Source organism: Musca autumnalis, unplaced genomic scaffold (assembly GCF_047663935.1).
Source record: "Musca autumnalis isolate F117 unplaced genomic scaffold, ASM4766393v1 scaffold_3, whole genome shotgun sequence".
Taxonomy (NCBI): domain Eukaryota; kingdom Metazoa; phylum Arthropoda; class Insecta; order Diptera; family Muscidae; genus Musca; species Musca autumnalis.
Window position 1 is genome coordinate 237,621,523 of NW_027411866.1, and position 25,536 is coordinate 237,647,058.

At 40.3% G+C, this 25,536-nt stretch overlaps 1 protein-coding gene across 6 annotated transcripts in view; it reads right to left on the minus strand.

Annotated features, from left to right (window-relative positions):
• Nucleotides 1–25,536, minus strand: part of LPCAT (lysophosphatidylcholine acyltransferase) — an 87,431-nt gene that overhangs the window by 15,317 nt on the left and 46,578 nt on the right. For all 6 annotated transcript variants that reach the window (XR_012411779.1, XM_073977315.1, XM_073977318.1 and 3 more), the window contains 2 exons: nt 570–715; nt 278–495 (listed from right to left, as the gene is read on the minus strand). Coding sequence is in view for 5 of the 6 variants with exons in the window: in XM_073977315.1 (XP_073833416.1) it covers nt 278–495; nt 570–715 (364 nt within the window). In the remaining variant the exon portion in view is untranslated. The remainder of the gene's footprint in view (nt 1–277; nt 496–569; nt 716–25,536) is intronic.

Here is a 25,536-nt window from a genome sequence, read left to right on the forward strand (position 1 = left end):
CTCCGTGTGAATGACGAGGGCTGTTCGAGTATCGTTTACGGAAGGTAGTGCTTTTGATTATGAAGATACATTTTTTGTGGGCAAGTCCTGACACAATGGTCTAAAATCTCTAAAAAATTCTACGGTGACCAACTATAATGGACGGTGGGGACGATAACTACCGAAAGGAGTGGCTGACATTAGATTGGTCAACTTCTTCAGGTTATATTAAACACATATTTTATCTTAGATAAATTTCCACCAAAAACTTTGATTGGGGAACTACAACAATACTTACTGCCCAACAATGGAATATCTGCAGTTTCCCGCTTGGCCACAATGGCTGGTGGGCCAGCGGTGACCACCACAATTGAATCGACATATGATGAATGTGGTGCCACTACCAAAATGGGAGCTTCCTTGGGTGATGCCCTTTGACCTTTGAATGTAACATAATGAAAGGAGCCGGCGGCATAAAGCATGCGCATAGCCGAGGCCACCAAAGATTGGACATTTCTAAATAAAGAGAAAAGAAAAAAAAACAGTTAAACAAACAAACCAACAAAAAGTCAATAATCGACAACACTTACTTGCGCCAACCAGACAGTGGACGTTTGTTTATCTCCTCGACTGTGGTGCCATATAAACCAATGCAGGCAAACATCCAGGCTGAGACCAACGAGAGAACACAGCCCACCACGCGTAGAGGGACCAGAAGGGCGGTAAGTATATAAATCTGAAATGAAGGAAAATACAAAACAAAAAAATTAATAATCAAAGCAATTGGATTATATTTCAGATTATCAAAGTGAAGTGAGTGCGGGAGCTACTTGAGTAGCTGTACAAATATTTTAAATATATTTTGCCCACTTTTTTCAAATAAATACGTACAAGTTTATATGTATGTATATCAAATACGATTAGATAAGCTGGAACAATTTAAAAATATCGAATGATATTTTACTTTTCTTTTAAATACTTAATCATGTGGAAGAAGGAAGAAAGGGTAAAAAACCACATCAACATTTCACATTCTGTGTATTACCGCATTTCAAAATCACAGATAATTCCCATGACAATGTGGGCATTTATTGTCATTTTAAACAGCGTTTTGCAAATGATCAGCAGTTTAACGTAAAAACAAATTACAAAATTGTCACGCAATTCGAATGACTAGCCTAGACTCTTTCCGATTAACTGAGTGGTTTGTTTAATGAAGAGATAAGAAATGCAACAAATTAAGTAATTTGTTTATACATTTTTGCAAAAACAAAAATAACATTCGCATGATTTATAAACCAAATGTCTGTTTGTTGTTTCAAAACGAAATGAAATTCCAAATTACAGACATTAAAATGCCGTGATTTATGGCTAAACAGAAAATTAACCAAACAAATTCCAATGCCAATTTCAAAATTTTTCACCAAAATAAGTGAACATTTGTTTACAGAGATGGTATATTTATTCAATTCGAGAAAAATAGGTAAATTTTCAACAATTGGATGAGTCAACCAGCCTTGGAGGCATTACAGCTGAGTGCTATTGGACGCCAAACCAAACAAGTAAGAAAAATGTTAAGTTCGGTCGGGCCGAACTTTTTATACCCTCTACCACAAATTTCAGCCATTTCGGTGGATTAATGTGGCCACAACCTTCAAAATACCGAAATTCGGAAGGTAACGTTCTATGGGGGCTATATGATGGCGTGGACCTATTCCTACAAATTTCTGGGGGAAAGTTTTATACGCCTAAAGAAGACTAAATACCAAATTTCAGCCATCTCGGTATGATAATGAGGCTAAAACGTTCAAAATATCGAAAATCGGGAGATATTGTATTATGGGGGCTTTATCAACACGTGGACCTATATAAACATTTTATGGTAGAAATGTTTCTTAGCCTCTGGAAACACAAAATACAAAGTTACAACCGATTCTTTGGTCAAATGGGTCAAATACATTCAAAATATATTAAAATGACGCGTACTTTATATGGGGCCTTATATGGGGGCTATACCAAAACGTGGACCTATATAACCCAACTTTGGTAGGAATATTTTTTGGCCTCTGGAGACACAAAGTACAAAATTACAATCAATTCGGTGGTAAAATGGGCCAAATATCTTAAAAATTCCTTAAAACGACGACGCGTCACGCGTCATTTTGTATGGGGGCTATACGAAAGCGTGGAGCTACATAGCCTGTTTTAAATACCAAATGTCCTACGTAAATATAACATATTTTCCCAAACTTTCATCAACCTACGTCAATCCGTTCGGACGCTAGAGTGATTTCCACAGACGGACAGATGGACGGACCTGGCTATATCGATGTAGAATTGCACGCTGATCAAGAATATATATACTTTGTGGGGTCTACAATGATTATTTCGAGTAGTTACAAACGTAGTGACAAACTTAATATACCCCCATCCTATGGTGGAGGGTATAAAAACGAGTGTCTGTGGATCCATGTTTTGATATAGCCCCCGTCCATATAACGGTACCTCCGGATTTTAGATATTTTGAGAATTTTAGCTGCATTTTTTGTCCGAACTAGCTGTAATTTGACATTTGAGGTTCCCAGTGGTCGTAAAACATCTCCACCAAAAATCACAACAAAAGTCCATGCCGATACCTTCGGATATAAGGAATTTTGCTACATTTGTTGACCGTAATATCTGCAATTTGACATTCCCATTGGTCACAAAACTTCTCCACCAAAAATTCTCAAAATAAGACCATGTTTTGGTATAGCCCTCATATAACAATACCTCCCGATTTTGAGGATTTTAGCTATAATTTTTAAACAAACTAGTGGTAATTCTTTATTTAATGTTTCCAGTGGTCAGAAAAACTTCTCCACTAAAAATTGTCTACACAGGTCCATGGTTTTTTATAGCTCCCATATAACGATACCTCCGGATTTTCGGTATTTTGAAGATTTCAACTACAATTTTTAATCTAACTGGCGGTAATTTTACATTTAAGGTTCTAAGTGGTCAAAAAACTTCTCCCCCAAAAATGTTCAACATAGGTCCATGTTTTGTATATCCCCCACATAACGGTACCTCACGATTTTCAGTGTTTTGAGGATTTTAGCTTTATTTTTTGTCCGAATTAGATGTAATTACACATTTGAGGTTTCCAGTGGTCTTACAAAGCACCCTTTCCTTTGGAAAAGGTCTTACGAAGCACCCTTTCCTTTGGAAAAGGTCTTACGAAGCACCCTTTCCTTTGGAAAAGGTCTTACGAAGCACCCTTTCCTTTGGAAAAGGTCTTACGAAGCACCCTTTCCTTTGGAAAGGATCATACGAAGCACCATTTCCTTTGGGAAGGGTTTTACGAAGCATCCTTTCCTTTGGAAAGGGCTTTACGAAGCATCCTTTCCTTTGGAAAGGGTGTCCGAATTAGATGTAATTACACATTTGAGGTTTCCAGTGGTCTTACAAAGCCCCCTTTCCTTTGGAAAAGGTCTTACGAAGCACCCTTTCCTTTGGAAAAGGTCTTACGAAGCACCCTTTCCTTTGGAAAAGGTCTTACGAAGCACCCTTTCCTTTGGAAAAGGTCTTACGAAGCACCCTTTCCTTTGGAAAAGGTCTTACGAAACACCCTTTCCTTTGGAAAAGGTCTTACGAAACACCCTTTCCTTTGGAAAAGGTCTTACGAAGCACCCTTTCCTTTGGAAAAGGTCTTACGAAGCACCCTTTCCTTTGAAAAAGGTCTTACGAAGCACCCTCTCCTTTGGAAAAGGTGTTACGAAGCACCCTTTCCTTTGGAAAGGGTATTACGAAGCACTCTTTCCTTTGCTTCCTTTACGAAGTACTGTTTCCTTTGGAAATAGTCTTACGAAGCACCCTTTCCTTTGGAAATAGTCTTACGAAGCACCCTTTCCTTTGGAAATAGTCTTACGAAGCACCCTTTTCTTTGGAAAGGGTCTTACGAAGCACCCTTTTCTTTGGAAAGGGTCTTACGAAGCACCATTTTCTTTGGAAAGGGTTTTACGAAGCACCTTTTCCTTTGGAAAGGGTCTTACGAAGCACCCTTTCCTTTGGAAAGGGTCTTACGAAGCACCCTTTCCTTTGGAAAGGGTCTTACGAAGCACACTTTTCTTTGGAAAGGGTCTTACACAGCACCCTTTCCTTTGTAAAGGGTCTAACTAGGCACACTTTTCTTTGAAAAGGGTCTTACGAAGCCCCCTTTCCTTTGGAAAGGGTCTTACGAAGCACCCTTTCATTTGGAAAGGGTCTTACGAAGCACCCTTTCCTTTGCTTCCTTTACGAAGTACTGTTTCCTTTGGAAATAGTCTTACGAAGCACACTTTCCTTTGGAAATAGTCTTACGAAGCACCCTTTCCTTTGAAAAGGGTCTTACGAAGCACCCTTTCCTTTGGAAAGGGTCTTACGAAGCACCCTTTCCTCTTTGAAAATAGTCTTACGAAGCACACTTTCCTTTGGAAATAGTCTTACGAAGCACCCTTTCCTTTGGAAAGGGTCTTACGAAGCACCCTTTCCTCTTTGGAAAGGGTCTTACGAAGCACCCTTTCCTCTTTGGAAAGGGTCTTACGAAGCACCCTTTCCTCTTTGGAAAGGGTCTTACGAAGCACCCTTTCCTCTTTGGAAAGGGTCTTACGAAGCACCCTTTCCTCTTTGGAAAGGGTCTTACGAAGCACCCTTTCCTCTTTGGAAAGGGTCTTACGAAGCACCCTTTCCTCTTTGGAAAGGGTCTTACGAAGCACCCTTTCCTCTTTGGAAAGGGTCTTACGAAGCACCCTTTCCTTTGGAAAGGGTCTTACGAAGCACCCTTTCCTTTGGAAAGAGTCTTACGAAGCACACTTTTCTTTGGAAAGGGTCTTACACAGCACCCTTTCCTTTGTAAAGGGTCTTACTAGGCACACTTTTCTTTGGAAAGGGTCTTACGAAGCCCCCTTTCCTTTGGAAAGGGTCTTACGAAGCACCCTTTCATTTGGAAAGGGTCTTACGAAGCACCCTTTCCTTTGCTTCCTTTACGAAGTACTGTTTCCTTTGGAAATAGTCTTACGAAGCACACTTTCCTTTGGAAATAGTCTTACGAAGCACACTTTCCTTTGGAAATAGTCTTACGAAGCACACTTTCCTTTGGAAATAGTCTTACGAAGCACCCTTTCCTTTGAAAAGGGTCTTACGAAGCACCCTTTCCTTTGGAAAGGGTCTTACGAAGCACCCTTTCCTCTTTGGAAAGGGTCTTACGAAGCACCCTTTCCTCTTTGGAAAGGGTCTTACGAAGCACCCTTTCCTCTTTGGAAAGGGTCTTACGAAGCACCCTTTCCTCTTTGGAAAGGGTCTTACGAAGCACCCTTTCCTCTTTGGAAAGGGTCTTACGAAGCACCCTTTCCTCTTTGGAAAGGGTCTTACGAAGCACCCTTTCCTCTTTGGAAAGGGTCTTACGAAGCACCCTTTCCTCTTTGGAAAGGGTCTTACGAAGCACCCTTTCCTCTTTGGAAAGGGTCTTACGAAGCACCCTTTCCTCTTTGGAAAGCGTCTTACGAAGCAACCTTTCCTCTTTGGAAAGGGTCTTACGAAGCACCCTTTCCTCTTTGGAAAGGGTCTTACGAAGCACCCTTTCCTCTTTGGAAAGGGTCTTACGAAGCACCCTTTCCTCTTTGGAAAGGGTCTTACGAAGCACCCTTTCCTCTTTGGAAAGGGTCTTACGAAGCACCCTTTCCTCTTTGGAAAGGGTCTTACGAAGCACCCTTTCCTCTTTGGAAAGGGTCTTACGAAGCACCCTTTCCTCTTTGGAAAGGGTCTTACGAAGCACCCTTTCCTCTTTGGAAAGGGTCTTACGAAGCACCCTTTCCTCTTTGGAAAGGGTCTTACGAAGCACCCTTTCCTCTTTGGAAAGGGTCTTACGAAGCACCCTTTCCTCTTTGGAAAGGGTCTTACGAAGCACCCTTTCCTCTTTGGAAAGGGTCTTACGAAGCACCCTTTCCTCTTTGGAAAGGGTCTTACGAAGCACCCTTTCCTCTTTGGAAAGGGTCTTACGAAGCACCCTTTCCTCTTTGGAAAGGGTCTTACGAAGCACCCTTTCCTTTGGAAAGGGTCTTACGAAGCACCCTTTCCTTTGGAAAGGGTCTTACGAAGCACCCTTTCCTTTGGAAAGGGTCTTACGAAGCACCCTTTCCTTTGGAAATAGTCTTACGAAGCACCCTTTCCTTTGCAAAGAGTCTTTCGAAGCACCCTTTCCTCTTTGGAAAGCGTCTTACGAAGCAACCTTTCCTCTTTGGAAAGGGTCTTACGAAGCACCCTTTCCTCTTTGGAAAGGGTCTTACGAAGCACCCTTTCCTCTTTGGAAAGGGTCTTACGAAGCACCCTTTCCTCTTTGGAAAGGGTCTTACGAAGCACCCTTTCCTCTTTGGAAAGGGTCTTACGAAGCACCCTTTCCTCTTTGGAAAGGGTCTTACGAAGCACCCTTTCCTCTTTGGAAAGGGTCTTACGAAGCACCCTTTCCTCTTTGGAAAGGGTCTTACGAAGCACCCTTTCCTCTTTGGAAAGGGTCTTACGAAGCACCCTTTCCTCTTTGGAAAGGGTCTTACGAAGCACCCTTTCCTCTTTGGAAAGGGTCTTACGAAGCACCCTTTCCTCTTTGGAAAGGGTCTTACGAAGCACCCTTTCCTCTTTGGAAAGGGTCTTACGAAGCACCCTTTCCTCTTTGGAAAGGGTCTTACGAAGCACCCTTTCCTCTTTGGAAAGGGTCTTACGAAGCACCCTTTCCTTTGGAAAGGGTCTTACGAAGCACCCTTTCATTTGGAAAGGGTCTTACGAAGCACCCTTTCCTTTGGAAATAGTCTTACGAAGCACCCTTTCCTTTGGAAATAGTCTTACGAAGCACCCTTTCCTTTGGAAATAGTCTTACGAAGCACCCTTTCCTTTGGAAATAGTCTTACGAAGCACCCTTTCCTTTGGAAATAGTCTTACGAAGCACCCTTTCCTTTGGAAATAGTCTTACGAAGCACCCTTTCCTTTGGAAAGAGTCTTTCGAAGCACCCTTTCCTTTGGAAAGGGTCTTACGAAGCACCCTTTCCTTTGGAAAGGGTCTTACGAAGCACCCTTTCATTTGGAAAGGGTCTTACGAAGCACCCTTTCCTTTGGAAATAGTCTTACGAAGCACCCTTTCCTTTGGAAAGGGACTGACGAAGCACCATTTCTTTTGGAAAGGGTCTTACGAAGCACCCTTTCCTTTGGAAATGGTCCTACGAAGCACTCTTTCCTTTGGAATGGGTCTTAAGAAGCACCCTTTCTTTTGGAGATGGTCTTACGAAGCACCCTTTTCTTTTGGAAAGGATTTCACGAAGCATCCCTTTCTTTTGGAAAGGATTTCACGAAGCATCCCTTTTTTTGGAAATGGTCTTACGAAGCAACCTTTCCTTTGGAATGGGTCTTACGAAGCACTCTTTCCTTTGGAAAGGGTCTTACGAAGCATCCTTTCTTTTGGAAAGGATTTCACGAAGCACCCTTTTTTTGTAAAGGGTCTTACGAAGCACCCTTTTTTTGTAAAGGGTCTTACGAAGCACCCTTTCTTTCGTAAAGGGTCTTACGAAGCACCCTTTCTTTTGTAAAGGGTCTTACGAAGCACCCTTTCTTTTGTAAAGGGTCTTAAGAAGCACCTTTTCTTTTGTAAAGGGTCTTACGAAGCACCCTTTCCTTTGGAAAGGGTCTTACGAGGCACCCTTTCCTTTGGAAATGATCTTACAAGGCACCCTTTCTTTTGGAAAGGGTCTTACGAAGCATCCTTTCTTTTGGAAAGGGTCTTACGAAGGACCCTTTCCTTTGGAAAGGGTCTTACGAAGGACCCTTTCCTTTGGAAAGGGTCTTACGAAGGTCTTACGAAGCACCCTTTCCTTTGTAAAGGGTCTTACAAAGCACCCTTTCCTTTGTAAAGGGTCTTACAAAGCACCCTTTCCTTTGTAAAGGGTCTTACAAAGCACCCTTTCCTTTGGAAATGATCTTACAAGGCACCCTTTCTTTTGGAAAGGGTCTTACGAAGCACCCTTTCTTTTGGAAAGGGTCTTACGAAGCACCCTTTCTTTTGGAAAGGGTCTTACGAAGCACCCTTTCTTTTGGAAAGGGTCTTACGAAGCACCCTTTCTTTTGGAAAGGGTCTTACGAAGCACCCTTTCTTTTGGAAAGGGTCTTACGAAGCACCCTTTCTTTTGGAAAGGGTCTTACGAAGCACCCTTTCTTTTGGAAAGGGCCTTACGAAGCACCCTTTCTTTTGGAAAGGGTCTTACGAAGCACCCTTTCTTTTGGAAAGGGTCTTACGAAGCACCCTTTCCCTAGGGAAATAGTCTTACGAAGCACCATTTCCTTTGGAAATAGTCTTACGAAGCACCCTTTCCTTTGGAAAGAGTCTTTCGAAGCACCCTTTCCTTTGGAAAGGGTCTTAGAAGCACCCTTTCATTTGGAAAGGGTCTTACGAAGCACCCTTTCCTTTGGAAAGGGTCTTACGAAGCACCCTTTCATTTGGAAAGGGTCTTACGAAGCACCCTTTCATTTGGAAAGGGTCTTACGAAGCACCCTTTCCTTTGGAAATGGTCCTACGAAGCACTCTTTCCTTTGGAATGGGTCTTAAGAAGCACCCTTTCTTTTGGAGATGGTCTTACGAAGCACCCTTTCCTTTGGAAAGGGTCTTACGAAGCACCCTTTCCTTTGGAAAGGGACTGACGAAGCACCCTTTCCTTTGCTTCCTTTACGAAGCACCCTTTCCTTTGGAAATAGTCTTACGAAGCACCCTTTCCTTTGGAAATAGTCTTACGAAGCACCCTTTCCTTTGGAAATAGTCTTACGAAGCACCCTTTCCTTTGGAAATAGTCTTACGAAGCACCCTTTCCTTTGGAAATAGTCTTACGAAGCACCCTTTCCTTTGGAAATAGTCTTACGAAGCACCCTTTCCTTTGGAAATAGTCTTACGAAGCACCCTTTCCTTTGGAAATAGTCTTACGAAGCACCCTTTCCTTTGGAAATAGTCTTACGAAGCACCCTTTCCTTTGGAAATAGTCTTACGAAGCACCCTTTCCTTTGGAAATAGTCTTACGAAGCACCCTTTCCTTTGGAAATAGTCTTACGAAGCACCCTTTCCTTTGGAAATAGTCTTACGAAGCACCCTTTCCTTTGGAAATAGTCTTACGAAGCACCCTTTACTTTGGAAATAGTCTTACGAAGCACCCTTTCCGTTGGAAATAGTCTTACGAAGCACCTTTTCCTTTGGTAATAGTCTTACGAAGCACCCTTTCCTTTGGAAAGGGTCTTACGAAGCACACTTTCCTTTGGAAAGGGTCTTACGAAGCACCCTTTCCTTTGGAAAGGGTCTTACGAAGCAACCTTTCCTTTGTAAAGGGTCTTACGAAGCACCCTTTCCTTTGTAAAGGGTCTTACGAAGCACCCTTTCCTTTGGAAAGGGTCTTACGAAGCACTCTTTCCTTTGGAAAGGGTCTTACGAAGCACCCTTTCCTTTGGAAAGGGTCTTACGAAGCACTCTTTCCTTTGGAAAGGGTCTTACGAAGCACCCTTTCCTTTGGAAAGGGTCTTACGAAGCACCCTTTCCTTTGGAAAGTTACTGACGAAGCACCATTTCTTTTGGAAAGGGTCTTACGAAGCACCCTTTCCTTTGGAAATGGTCCTACGAAGCACTCTTTCCTTTGGAATGGGTCTTAAGAAGCACCCTTTCTTTTGGAGATGGTCTTACGAAGCACCCTTTTCTTTTGGAAAGGATTTCACGAAGCATCCCTTTCTTTTGGAAAGGATTTCACGAAGCATCCCTTTTTTTGGAAATGGTCTTACGAAGCAACCTTTCCTTTGGAATGGGTCTTACGAAGCACTCTTTCCTTTGGAAAGGGTCTTACGAAGCACCCTTTCTTTTGGAAAGGATTTCACGAAGCATCCCTTTTTTTTTGTAAAGGGTCTTACGAAGCACCCTTTCTTTTGTAAAGGGTCTTACGAAGCACCCTTTCTTTTGTAAAGGGTCTTACGAAGCACCTTTTCTTTTGTAAAGGGTCTTACGAAGCACCCTTTCCTTTGGAAAGGGTCTTACGAGGCACCCTTTCCTTTGGAAATGATCTTACAAGGCACCCTTTCTTTTGGAAAGGGTCTTACGAAGCATCCTTTTTTTTGGAAAGGGTCTTACGAAGGACCCTTTCCTTTGGAAAGGGTCTTACGATGCACCCTTTCCTTTGGAAAGGGTCTTACGAAGGTCTTACGAAGCACCCTTTCCTTTGTAAAGGGTCTTACAAAGCACCCTTTCCTTTGGAAATGATCTTACAAGGCACCCTTTCTTTTGGAAAGGGTCTTACGAAGGACCCATTCTTTTGGAAAGGGTCTTACGAAGGACCCTTTCTTTTGGAAAGGGTCTTACGAAGCACCCTTTCTTTTGGAAAGGGTCTTACGAAGCACCCTTTCTTTTGGAAAGGGTCTTACGAAGCACCCTTTCTTTTGGAAAGGGTCTTACGGAGCACCCTTTCCTTTGGAAAAGGTCTTACGAAGCACCCTTTACAAAGGAAAGAGTGTTACGAAGCACCCTTTCCTTTGGAAAGCGTCTTACAAAGCACCGTCACATAATTTTTCCACATAATCGTGCCTCCGGTTTTTAGGTATTTTAGGAGTTTAGCTACATCTGTTGACCGAATTATCGTAAGTTGACATTTGAGGTTCCCAGTTGTCGAAAACTTCTCCACCAAAAATTGGCAATATAGGCCCATGTTTTGGTAAAGCCCCTATATAACATTACCCCCGATTTTAAGTATTTTGAGGAATTTTAGTACAATCATTAATCAAACTAATTTTACATTTGAGCTTTGGCAGTCGAACCTGGGATTCAGTGTACGAGGCAGGGGTGCATGATTGCACCACGGTGCCACCCATAATAAAAATAATAAAAAGAAAATAATTTCCATATCTTTGAAAACACATCCAGTGCATATTGAATGAGTTGAAATAAATTTGAAAATTAAATGGTTTGGGGTTTTCCGCTATTATTATGTCAGCCTGCTTATCTATTGAGGACCGAAGTCTGCTATCAAAATGTGTTGACATTTAAAATGCAATAAAAAATTGCTCAAAATACAATAACGAAAGAAATCCATATAAAAATAATCGGCAATAATCGAAACGCCTCATTAAGACATCAAAGCAATAGACAGACAGACTATGACCGACCTATAGACCCAAATACAAGCTATTACCAATGATTCGTTGATGTTGTTGTGTTTGATCGTTTTTTATAGTAGCAATTTTTTGTTTAAAGCGAAATTGCACAGAAAATCAATGACCGATAAAAATTCAATGTCAATGCTAAGGGAAAGAGGAGAGTAGAGCAGGTGGTGGCTGCAGGTTCGCACAAAGATATCATCACCAGACATTAGTTGGATTCTTATTAAACAAAATAATACCGACTAATGGCAACACTAATGGACGCTAATGAGCAAAACAAACCGACAGAGAGGCAGAAAATAGACGAGAATGGTTGGTTTAACACCCCTCGGATAAATAGTGTGGCTGCACTCTTGACAATGACTGTGACATAGTTTTTTTTTTTTGTTGTTTCTTTTTTGTAATGGCCTCATTTTGCAATTCTTTATTTTTCGTTGCTTTCTTCTGCACAAGGCGGTTGGTTAATAATTGCAAATATTTGCAAGAAAGGAGAAATGACGTTGCAAGAGGGGGAAATCGATTGTTTTCTGTTTTTGTTTTTTTTTTACTTTGCCTTTCACCTTGTTCGCTTTCAATGGAAATCCAAATTCGAGGTGATTTTGCAATGGACGGAAGCTTTGAATAAAAAAATACAGGGTGCAACAACACAACTTAGCTTTCTCAAAAGTGGAACGCTGTTGTGAGCAGTTGTCATTTTCATATTACAAAATTCCGAAATAAACAATACCAGTTTTAGTTAATAAAATAGTGCATCTTGTGTGCACCATCAAAAGTGTGCAAATACATATCAGCAAAGGAAATGACCAATTCTTAGAAATTTAAATTCTAACAAATTGGAAACCCACAGCGTTTTCATTAGAATATCTCACGTCTCAGACAGACATACAAATAAAAAGATAACACAAAAAAGTAGATGACTAAATTTGGGACAATTAATATGTGACGATAAAACACTGTCAACAATATCAACAAAGCTACGCCAACTAATAATGGATGGCAAAGAGGCGAACGAACGACCACCAAAGCCAAGCTAAGACACAAAAGCAGCAAGCAAGCAACCTACCAATCAACCAGTCGGTCAAGTGTAGATGATAAACAATGAAATATGAAAAACATTTAACGAAATAGATGTGAGTCAAGTGCATGGTCAGCGTTGCACAGTGGTCGGAATTGTATGAAAACAGGGCTTTTATAAACAAGTTTTGGTGGAGAAGTTTTTAATGACCACTGGAAACCCACGGCAGCGGGTTCTTTGTACCGAATTGACCCGGAACTACACAACATCATTGTTCCGGCCAGCGGCTGCCACCTCAATGTACATATGTTTGTATTTGTTTCGTTTTTCTGTGTTGGGAGAAGCATATCCCGGAATGCCTGCTCCGAATCCTTTGGGTCCGTGTCGGGACGGAGGAAAACCCAGGTCCAATATATTTGTGCTCGTTTTGTCACATCCGCAGCTTCACCCACATCCAGCATTTGGTGAGCTGCAATAGATGTCAGGAGTGGGTGCATCTAAGGGGTTGCTCTGGACTTGTCCACGTGAGGGACTACGACAGGGACTATGTTGCTGCATGCTGTGTGAATACAGTCCCCAGCGAGTCGTCATCGGATTACGAAACTCCCTCGTCGTCTGATTATGAGAATCCCCCGCAGTCCTCTCGACAACAACCGCACATGCAGCCTTTAACACCAGCCGTTGTTGTCCCAATCCCGGAAAATGCATCCTTTTTGCAATTTAATTGCAATGGACTCCGAGGTAAGATCGAGGACATAGTAGATTTCATGAGTCGGATGAATATCAAGGTCGCGGCGGTGCAAGAAACCAAGCTCAACAACAACTGTAGCTTACATCGTTGCGATGGTTACAACGTGCTAAGGAACCCAGCAAAAAGTTTGCCTCCAAAGAGGCAGTTAAATTATATGTACAAGTGATCTGGAAGTGCATCAAATTATGCATTTTCACTCATGATTTTTACAAGAGCGTGACTACTGAAAGAGGCACTCCATTGCACTGCATTTTAACTGACCCGTTGGCACTGCATTTTAACTGACCCTCTGTCACTGCATTTTAACTGACCCTTTGGCACTGCATTTTAACTGACCCTTTGGCATTGCATTTAAACTAACTCTTTGGGGTAGAATAGGATGCAGTCCAAAGCACGTGTTTTTGTGCAAGCCATTACAAAATATCCCAGAACAAATAAAATGCATTTATTATTTGTGGAGAACAAAAATATTAAGAACTTTATTACATTAACACAAATTATGAAAATTCTCCATTGAATTCAATCGTAAACATGCGTGTTTCCTCCACTCTCTATTGGTCTGTTCCTTTATTTTAAAAAAATGGTAACAGTGGCAAAAAATGGTAAAAGTGGTGAACTGGTCTCATATAAATTGTATGCTTGTTGAAGTAAAGGAACGCTTTGCAGGTTCAAAATGGTAAGAAATGGTAACCTCAGACAGGTAAAGGAACAAAGCTTATTTAATCCAAGCTGAATTGTTTATGCTTCATCTGCTATTTGGGTTTGATATTTGGCCTGTTCCCGTACTTTATAAAGTGGTAAAAGTCGTAAAAGTTGTAAAAGTGGTAAACGATTTTCATATAAATTTTGTGTACGGGAACGCAAAATGTGTAAAAGTGGTTAAAATTGTAAAAACTTTTTAGTTCTGGAACAGAGCTATTGTCTTGCCATCACCAGTTAAGATTTCGACATGTACTCCAACAGCACTCCATTGGGAAATTTTTTTCTCGTGAGTTACCGGAAAAATGTTCACAAATTAAATATTTTGTAGTTTGTATTAGCAAATTTTTTGGAAATTTTAACACGCTTATTTCTTTTTATAAAATGTATGCCGCTGCCTGTAGAGATGTATACACTGATTTATGAACGTGTAGGGATCTCTAACAACTGCTAATAAAATGTAGCGAACGGAGTGCCTTTTTCACGACTCCGTTTGGACTGCATCCGGATGCTGTTAAATTGTGAGGAATTGGAGTGCCTTTTTCACGACTCCGTTGAACTGCATCCAGATGTTATTAAAATGTGACAATTGGATGTGATTCTTTGGATTGCATCCAAATGCGGTTAAAATGTGAGGACTGGAGTGCCTTTTTCACGACTCCGTTTGAACTGCATCAAAACATGCCGTGAAAGAACTAGTCCACATTGCACTACTTCCAATTTATTTTGCTGGGAAAGAACGCACCAGAAGTGGAGGTGGGGGATTAGCTTTCCTATTGCACCAGTCTGTCCAATACAGACCTATCTCGCTTGAGCCTGTCTCTAATGACCCGTACATGGAATGTATGGGGGTTGCAGTCAGGTGTGGAACTGCCAAGATAGAGTTGCTGAACGTATACATCCCTCCGAGAAATAGCTGTATCTCAGATTACGTGCCTAACATTAGCCCGCTTTTACAGCGCTGGCTGAACAGATTGACAGCTCTACGTTTTGCACGGTCAATGAGGACGCCCCTACCAGAATTAGAGGAGAGTGTCACAGCTCGCCAGACATAACCATCGTGTCACCTGGTCTGACAAATGACGTTACCTGGCAACCCGTCATTTCCCTTGGATCAAACCATCTCCCCATAATTGTCTCCATTAGCAGACCACCCGATTTCATTACCTCTGAACGCCGCACGGGATTAGCAAATTAGCGTGATGAGCTTCGCCGAACCAACCCCAATCACCCCAGAGTCAGGGAGCTGACACTGGAAGTTAACCGGCTGGTCAACAAGCATAAGCGGAACAAATCATCTGAAGAGTTGCAACATTGGAGCCGGTATAGGTTAATTGTGGGCAACGGTTAAATCACTCTCGAACAATGGAAGAAGGGAAGATAGGACCTCAGTCACGTTTGCCGACGTTACGTTGACTGGCCCGAAGAGGTGCGCAAGTTATTTCAATCGACAGTTTGTCGATCACCCCGAGAGTGACAGGGCGAAGAGAAGAGTATTACGTCTCTTCTTGCTGAGGAGGAACCACCACAGTTTACAATGGATGATGTTGCCAATGCCATCAGGAACGCTAAATCATCCAAAGCGTTGGATCCTGATTGAATTCTGAAGCAGCTGGATGAGCCGGGAGTCGAGTATCTCACCAAAGTTCTCAACTTGTCCCTAGCCATCCTCATTGTTACCGAAGTCTGGAAAATGGGTAGGGTGACACTTCGATTGAAGCCAGGCAAGGATGCCAACAAAGGTGAATCGTACAGACCAACTTCGCTTTTGTCACCCGTAGCAAAGACCCTTTGAGGCCTTAGTCCTCCCCAGCCTTAGAAAAAGCTACCAGATCATCAGCATGGATTCCGTAAGCAGCACAGCACGACAACAGCGCTGCACGCCATCTCCACACATATTTGTCGAGGACTCAACCAGGAGCGGCCGTGTGATACAACAGTGATGGTGGCGCTTGACTTATCAAAAGCCTTTGATACTGTCAAGCACTCCACGCTGTTCGAGGACATCGAGCAGACAACCCCCCGGCCAAGTCTGAAACGTTGGATAACCAATCGTTGGAATTCAGGAACAAGAAATCCAAGCCCCGTAGAGTGAGACAGGGAGTTCCCCAAGGAGGGGTGATATCTCCGGAACTGTTTAGCCTCTACCTTTCCTGTATTCCGCCCCCTCCAGACGGCACTGAGATCGTAACGTATGCGGATGATTGTACGATCCTGGCGTCAGGTACCTACCCTGATGACATCTGTGAGAGACTGAACTCCTATTTAACCGATCTTACAACCTTTTTCCACGCGAGGAATATGCAGATATCCGCCACTACATCGACGGCCACTCGGTTCACCACATGGACGACGCAGTATATAAGAGAGTTGAATATCAGGGTCGATGTAGCAGAATTCCGACCACAAACTCCCTAAAATTTTAGGGGTCACATTCGACACTACATTCACGTCGTGCGCACACGCCACAGCTATCTGCGACAAGTTGAAAAGTAGGAACAAGTTCCTCAAGTCCCTGGCCGGCAGCACTTGGGGTGCAGATAAAGAAACCTTGTTGGCCACGTATAGGTCGGTCAGTGGTAAGCTATGCGGCTCCAGTCTGGTCCCCGAGATTGTGTGATTCGAACTGGAAAAAATTCAAACTTGCCAGAAGGCCGCCCTGAGAACAGCAAAAGGGTGCATCCTCAAATCTTCAGTGGACCATCTACATGAGGAGGCAAAGATTCTTCCAGTAAAGCAACACAATGAGATGCTTTCGTTGCAGTACCTGCTTGGATGTTACCGTGAGTTACTTGTGGGTAGACCCGACACATTCAGGCAGATCAGGAAGGATATCCATGCTCTAGAGGGAGAGGTCCAACGATACAGGAGATAACCCCTAGATCAACAAGTGTATCAAGCAGGTTTAAATAGTATTCACACGGATGCAGTTGCCAAGGCCTTAAGCAATTGTAGTGTGAATAAAGTCCTCGAAATACATCCCCATCTATTGCAGCTGAGGAACGTCAGCTGCCACGACAAACTAGAGTAGTTTTGGCTCAACTACGCTCGGGATATTGCAGTCGCCTAAATTCGTATTGGGCGGAAATCGATAGCGCCGTGCAAGACATATGCCCAGTATGCGACATGGGCCCGCACGACACACAACACCTTTTTAACTGCCCCGCCAAACCTACCCATCTAACTCCAGTGGATCTGTGGCTACATCCCATCGAAGCAGACACTTTTCTGGAACTGGAGATAGACCCAGAGCCAGATTGAACAGAGGAACGAACAAATAAACATAACAAAAACACTGTTACAACAACAACAACAAAAATAATAATAAAACACTGTTACAACAACAACAACTGAAGACGAATACTGCAATGGAAAGTTCAAGTGCAGGTTGTCACCTCTGATTCGAAGATAAAAAGGAGGTCTCATATCATTTTTGTTTAATGAATGGAATGAATAAATTTATTTTGCACCAAAACGTCAATGTTACAGGTCTTAAAAGAAACACAAAAAATTATTTTGAATTAATTACAAACGAGATAATCACAGGCACAAAGTCCTATGGTGGTCAATAAATACTTCACAAAATTAATTTATTCTTATAGAATTAAGATCAATATTTCGAATTACGTATTTAAAAGTATACTAAAAATTAATTGCTGTAGATAAATATTAACATAATCAAATAATCTACTACGCACAAAAATATGTACAATAATAGGGATTATAGCTCTTATGACTTTACCGCAGTTAGAGTTCAAGTGGGAAACGCAAACACACTGAAAAATGTCGTATTTTTGATTTATTTGATTACTGATGTGCTTTATATTAATGTTCTAACATCGCACATGCAGTGTTTGTTCATTAAGTTGCTTCTGTGTACTCTGTTTTATCAGTTGAGTACACTACCAAACGATTTGTATGACCTAATGACACAGACATGGTGGGAATCTTTTACAATAATCAAATGTTTGTATTTTTAGAACATTGAGTTTACTGATAAGAATTGCAATAGAAAGGGTAGCCTAAAAAATATGTACCTATATGTATAAATATGTATGTATCTCCAAAAAAGTCAAAATTAATTTTTTGATTGAATCTAATTAGAGTTTGGGAATTCCCGACTTTTTTCCATTCCCGGGAAATCGGGAATACAAATTTCTCATTCCCGGGAACCCGGGAATTCCCGGGAATATGAGAAATCGAGTTTGTGGGGCATAGACGTGACAGAGAGCAAACATAAAGGAAATAAATACTCCTTATATGTATAGTTGTATCATTAGTTACCTCTTTGGAACAATGTGGAAAAATATTAACGACGATGCGACAAAATCTTGAAAGTATCAATACATCAAATAAGGCAGCTAGCTGTTCAAGTCAACCAATTCTTCCTTCGTGTTTCCCACGACCATCCTCTCAAAGGCTTCCTTCATATCAAAGATTGCTGTGCGACTCCATTTTTTAGGTCAATGATATGGGGAGTTCTTTTTATGATTCGAAGGGCGTGTCGATCATAGAATAAATCCGTTGATAAAGGATTTTTACAAGGTTGACCTTGTGTACACAAAGCTTCACAATTGCACCACGTTGGTACCAAAGATATAGAGGCGTACTTATATGAACATACATACTATAGTTATTACTGACGTCCATTCCTAATATACACGATTTGCCACTTACACATTACACAGTTTTTAATATTACATACAATAATTTTGGAGAAAACAACAATTCGAATCAATCACAGAGTTATATCTTAGCAAATTAATATACTTCAGGTATGCCATTAATAAAAATATGGACTAAAACAACAAGGAAATGGCTCCAAAAAGTTGAGAATTATGTGAGGTTATAGACTTGGAATTTCAGAAAAAAAAAACAATAATTATTGAGAGGACCAAAATGTATGTACTTTACACGAATTATCGCGATTTTTACTATGGGACCTAAGTTTGTTACAAATGATCGGGAATTACGAATTATCGGGAAAAGAATAATCGCTATTCCACTATATATTCAAATAACAATAAGACAAATAATATAAGACTTATATATGTAAAATGCAAATTCCCGTATTCCCGGGAATTTCAAAAAAATTTCCCGGGAAATCCCGTATGAAAAAAAATCGAGAATTCCCGGGAAATCCGGGGTCGGGAATTCCCGACCAGAAACTCTAAATCTAATACATAAGACTAAAATACATGCTCTTGCAAAATTTCAAGCATCTACGTTAAAAAAAAATGATCCTATTCAATAAAAGGCATTTCCGCTCCCTGATGATCGTATTGACTGGTGTTTGATTCGTCAGCTCCCATAGCCTGTTCTTTGATATTGTGCTGGCCAGTAAATTGTAAACTGTAGCTTTGTAGTCGCTGTATGAACACGCAGAGAAAAAAATATGTTTGATCCAACAATATTCCAAGAGCAAAATATGTATTGTTAACATATTGTTGGATTCCTTATGTAGTATTGTGAATCCAAAAATAGTTTGTGTCAACTGAACAATATTTCTCTCTTTTCTTCGAAAGTTTTTTCTCTTCTCTCGCTATTCGATGCCGTGTTGAAAAAACAATTTTGGTGAGTTGTGGTGTTTGTATGACGTGCTGCCTTTATCTTTGTTTTTGTGTGTATGTATACCAACTCTTGTTTTTATTTGTTTCTGTTTTGTTACATTCTTCTTCTTTATTTCATTCTTCTTTCCTTTTCATGTTTGTTATGGTGTTTAATTATTCCTTATGTTGTGGTGGCTGCTTGTGGCTTTTTGTTTGTCTTTGTTGTCAGCTAAAGTAGCAAACCATGTATTGCGTTCATCAATACTCGTAATATTATACGGGATATTTATATCAAAGTTGTGTGGAAAGTGTATATGAGAAGTATATACACTCAAATCAAAAAATGTAGTATCTGGTTTTCAGGGTTGACAATATGTTTTGTAAAAAATTTAGATTATGATTGTTCCTACAATCGGTATTGTTAACGATTTTTACAATATTGCGGAAATTCGAAAGTTGTTTTTGTTTTCTATGTTCGGAACAAAAGATGGTATTTTTGGATTTGGATTACAATGTTTATACAAAACAAACACATTTTTGGAACCAAAATAGATATTTTTGTTCCAACAAAACCGAAAAATATTTTTTCTCTGCGTGAACTGAGGTGCCGCGTTCCATGTTTCGCATCCGTACAGGCTGAGGTTACGTCTGATTAGTTATTACGTATCTCAGTTTAAATTGAAATATATGATGATGTCCAAATGTTCTTTAGTTGTCCAAAAGCTTTCTCGCCTTTTTATACCGTTCTCAGTATCGTTTGCACTTTCACCGTTGTATGTCATAGTGCTACCTAGATGTACAAAGGATTGAACATCTTCCAACGGCTTCCCGTTTAGATAAAATAGGCTATTGTTCGATGTTTTTAATCGGATTGCTTTTGTTTTTTCGATGTTGATAACTAATCCGGAATATGGAGTTGAGTTTACGCGCCATATTATCGTATGCGTGTGCAAGTAGACAGATATCGACAACATAGTCAATCCATGCAGAATCCATGCACATAATTCCCCTTTGAGAAAAAATCTTTCTGAAAGTCGATGAATATTAGATAGAATGGCGTACGATATTCGACAATTTGTTCGACTATTACGCGTAGGCCATTTTTGTGATGCTTGCTCTGCTCGACACAGCTCAGGGTATGTTTTGTTTATTATTGTTTATAATGTAGCTTATAACCTTATTGATGGTGTATAATATTAGGTCTGTCTGGTTACTTTCCCAGCAAGAATTGTTTAGAAAGAACTTTCTCAGAGAGTAAGGAGTTTTTATTCTCTTCTGCAAGAAAATTGTAAAAAGTAAACAGACACCTTCCCTGCAGAAACCAGCGAGCAATCAGCTGGCTTGCCAAAACAGAACAATTTGTCCGCCAATAAAGGAACCAAAGGAAGCAAAAATTTTGTATTCAGGCCTAATTTGGGTTAACAGCATATACCATTTCCTCGTCTTTTCTGTACCTAACATAATGTTAATGAATTTCACAATAATTGTTCCGATCGTCCTTCAAAAATAGGAAACATTCTCAAGAACTTTGGAATCCTCAAGTGGACTCACGCTGTGTGCGCCATGATTTGTTTCTAATAATAGGATACCATATTCAATCAAATTTCTTCGAGAGTATGAAAGAAAATCATGCTGTCATGGTTTTCTTAGGAAATTGAATTTCGCTTCAAATTACAGAATATGTTTGTTTACATCAGTACCGTCCAAACAAACAAAAAACATGTGTTTATGTATGGACAAGAAAAAACAACAAGCTGATGATGAACCCACAATGCAGTGGAAGCCCGCATTGTACTGCCTTCACAAAAAATCGTTCCTCTTTTTTTTCAAATTACCCACCACATACACAGTAATATGAAGCCTTTATCTTTCGCCAACACGTGTGGCCATTTGCCAGACCACCCTACCCAATTGTTTGACTGAATAATAATGACCTGACAAACAGTTTTAATTTTAGAATTTATTTAGAATATCGAAATTGTATTTAGTATTTTCACACATCACTTTAAAATTCAATTGATTAAATTGACTTAAAGAATTGATTGGCAAAAGATTACTTAATTGCTTCAAGTCGACTAATGCCAAAATGAGGTGATCATGAAGCAAACGCTAGAGTTCAATTGTGATTTGAATGACTAATAAATGTGAAAATATAATTTTACTACTGTAGAGATGACTTCCTTCCCCTAACAAATGCTTCGCGTGCAAAAGTACTTCTAAGGGTATTACCATGATCTGAGGGCACTTAGATGTAAAGTGTAGTTTATCTATGAGGATGAAAAATTCAGTTAAATTCAGGTATTGATTTTTTTTTTTTTTTGTTTTATATACAACGTTATACCAAAGAAGGACTCCACGCAAGTGGTAAATATATGAACGGTAATAGTTTTTGGAATTCCTATATCTCGGGAAATATCTATATACATAAAAGAGCTTAGTGAGTGAGTGACTGACATATCATCGCCCAGACGAAACCGCTGAAGCTAAAAAGCTGAAATTTTGACTGTGGGTTGCTGTCGGTGTGTAGGGGTGAGATAAGGCTGGGTTTTTGGAAATTCGACCTAGAAGGGTACGAAAAGTACTAAAAGGTACTAAATATGGTACCCTTTGTATTAGGCAAACGGGAAGAGCTAGAATTCTGAAAATTGTAATGAGGGTAACTAATGAAGAGTTAGAAAGATGTACCCAAGGGCTTTTGGAAATTCGACCTATAAGTGTACGAAAGGTTACTAAATTTGGTACCAATTGTATATTTTGATATAGCTACAATCTTCATATTTGGTTTGGGAATCAAGGTTGGGAAGTGGTATTGATATAAGGAAATGATTTTGGAAGTTCGTACTTATGTGTACGAGTAGTACTAAATGGTACTAAATTTGGTACAATTTGGATTTGGGTGAACGGATAGAGCTGGAATCCTGAAATTTGGAATTTAATTACTTTTGGAGTGTAGGATTGAATTAGACTTGGAAATTCGTACTTTTGGGTACGGAAAGTACTAAATGGTACTAAATTTGGTACAATTTATATTTGGGTGAACGGATAGAGTTGGAATCCTGAAATTCCAATTAAGGTTACTGTTGGAGTGTAGGATTGAGGAAGTTTTGGACATTCGAATTATGGGTACTAAAAGTACTAAATTTTGTACAATTGGATTCGGGGGAACGAATAGAGCTAGGATCCTGAAATTTGGAATTAAGATTACTGTTGGACTGTAGGATTGACTTAGTCTTGAAAATTCGTACTTATGGGTACGGAAAGTACTAAATTTGGTACAATTTAAATGTAGGTGGACGGTTAGGGTTGTAATCCCGAAATTAGGAATTAAGATTATATATGGAGTGTAAGATTGAGGTAGTTTCGGAAATTCGTACTTATGGGTACGGAAAGTACCAAATGGTACTAAGTTTGGAACATTTTAGATTTGGGTCAACAGATAGAGCTGGAATCCTGAAATTTCGAGATGTGTAGCGGGCATTTTGCTAGTGAACTTATACAAGGAAAACCATATGTCGTTTTGATCAGATTAATTCCTAGATTTCTAGTAACTCTCCACTTTCTGTTTTCTTTCCCTGAAGAACTGAGAGTTCTGCGTCATCGTACATCGTTCTTATTATTCGAATTATTTTCGGGGGTAACCCCTTTTTGTCCAATGCTTTCATATGGCAATTCGACTGATGGTGCCAAATGCTACACAAGGGCAGCGCCATTCTATAGATTGTTCTATTTTGACTCGTAGGGTATTGGACTGGTCTACACAGCTTCTATTCTGTCCAGCTTGTTCATCTCTCAGAATGTTTTCTTCGTGTTTTTGGAGATATGGTGTTGAGCAGGATTATTCCTATCCAGTTGTTACAAGCTTTCAAGTCGCCACTTTTGGGTAACTTCACAACTATGCGGTATAGCTTTCTCATGTTGTTCTGGCTAGCTGCTCCCTTGGCGGTTTTTGCCAGATTTTGTAGGAACTTTCTTTTGTCCTTTCTTGTAATATTCTTCATTTTTTTGCTGATTCTTGACTCTGCTTTCTTGTAATATTGTTGTTGTTCAACTGCATCTTGAGTTTCCCTCTTAGATTCCAAGTGTCAAAAATAAAATAAAAATTTGGAAGTACCGTTCTATGGGGGCTATATCAAGACGTGGACCTATACTGACAAATTTCCCCTCCCAACGAAGACATTATACAAAATGTAAGCCATTTAGGTGTGATGTTGAGGCCACAACCATCAAAATAACGGAAATCCGGAGGTACCGTTCTATGGGGGCTATATGAAGACGTGGACCCATGCGGACAAATTTCAGGTGTAAAATTTCATACCCCTAACGAATACTTAATACCACATTTCAGTCATTTCGGTGGGATTTTTAGACCACAAATCCTTGTATATATTTTTGCATATGCTAATTTTATGCAAATATGTAGAAATATGTCAAAATATGCACCATATGCAAAATATGCAAAAAATTTATGGGCCTAACTCGTTATACCCTCAGCCTTTAGGATAAGGAGGGTATATACACTTTGATATGATGAAAATGTGCCTCATCGAAATAATGGTTTTAGACCCCAAGTATGTTTGGACGAAATGTGTTTCAGACAATTTGGAGTCGATCTAGCCATGTCCGTCCGTCTGTCTGTCTGTCTGTCCTGCTGGCTGGAGCGCACGATAAATCTCGAACGGATAAACCGATTCGGTTCAAATTTTGGCTTTCGTAATATTTTGCCCAAACTTAGTTTAAGTTCGAAGATGAACTACATCGGTCCACTCCTTCCGGTACCTCCCCCACAAAAGTTCGAAAATTTTCGGAAAGTTTGTGCGCACGATAACTCTTGAAGGGAGTGACCAATTTCGTCCATACTTTTTACAGCGTAAACTTTCTATGAGGTTCCAATATGGTCTCAGTAGGTCCACTCCTTCGGGTACCTCCCACACAAAATTTCGGAAAAATCCACTTTAGGGCCATCTCTCGAGTCGCTTTGATTTTTGTTTTAGCAACTTGTATTCACTGCCCTCCATACGACGGTACAAGTTTCATCAGGGGCAAGTCCATACTTCCTGAGAGAATAGCATGAAAATTGCAAAAAAAAACCCCTATGACACCGTGTGAGGTGGTTGGATCGCAAGATAACTCTCGAACGGATCTGCCGATTCGGTCCACAATATGACCTTAGTAATATTTTGTCCAAACATAGTTTAAGTTTGAAGATAAGCCATATCGGTCCACTCCTTCAGGTACCTCCCCCACAAAAGTTCAAAAATGTTCGGAAAATTTGTTCGTACGGTAACTCTTGAATTGGTCTATACTTTACACATCCCAATACTTCTACTACTAGATATAGATCAGCTTCAAATATGGACTATATTTGTCCATTCCATCCGGTATCTCCCACACAAAATTTCGGATAAGTTCACTTTAAGACCTGATATGTAATCACTTTGATTTTTGTTGAAGCAACTTCCATTCGCTGCCTCAGATACGATGGTAAAAGTGTTTTTAAGGGCAAGTCCATACTTCTTGAGCAAACAGCCCGAAGAGTGTAAAAACCCCCTATGGCACCATATGTTGTGGCTGGAGATCCACTTCCATAACGGTCAATGTCGATTCCTTTTAGTATCTCCTCCGCAAAACTTTTGATCTTTAATCCTAATCAACATTTTTGTCTGTTCAAACGCCCAAAAATTTTAAAACCCCCTAAATACATACGTATTTTGGAAAAAAAAAATGGTTTCAATATACACAGGCTGAGGGTATATCTCTGTCGGCAAAGCCGACTGATACTTTTTTACTTGTTTTATTTTGTTATAAAACGAGTTTCTGTCTAATCAGATTTTCTCTAGGATTCCGCTGTCTAATGATTACACAGTCTCTCATCGCGTATCCGACTTCATCTCTCTTCTGATTATATTCTAATGATTGTTCCACAAAAATCCCAGACGGGACAAGGAAAACTTATCTTATATCAATGAGTGCACCCCGACTCATATTAGCTCAATGGTGTGGGACCTACTGTTTATCGCAGATTTCGAGCGGCGTGTCTTAAGAGACCACTTGTAGAGAAGTTTTACATGGCTAAAATTCTCAGGAAATGTCACCAACATTACTGAGGGGTATTTTGCTACCATTGAAAATTTGATTTTGACTGGCCGGGGAATCGAACCCACGACTTTCAGCAAATCAAGGCGAGTTGCATACCATTGCACCAGGGTGATCCCCTTTCTCTTCTGACTACTTTTCAATTTTGATACATTAAAGCGTTTTGGTATTTTGTTCTGATTCTTCTTATATATTCTCCTCAGGTTGATTTTCATATCAGAACCTTTGTTGGTTGGTGCGTACGTCCATTAAGGATTCTCTCCATTTGCGGT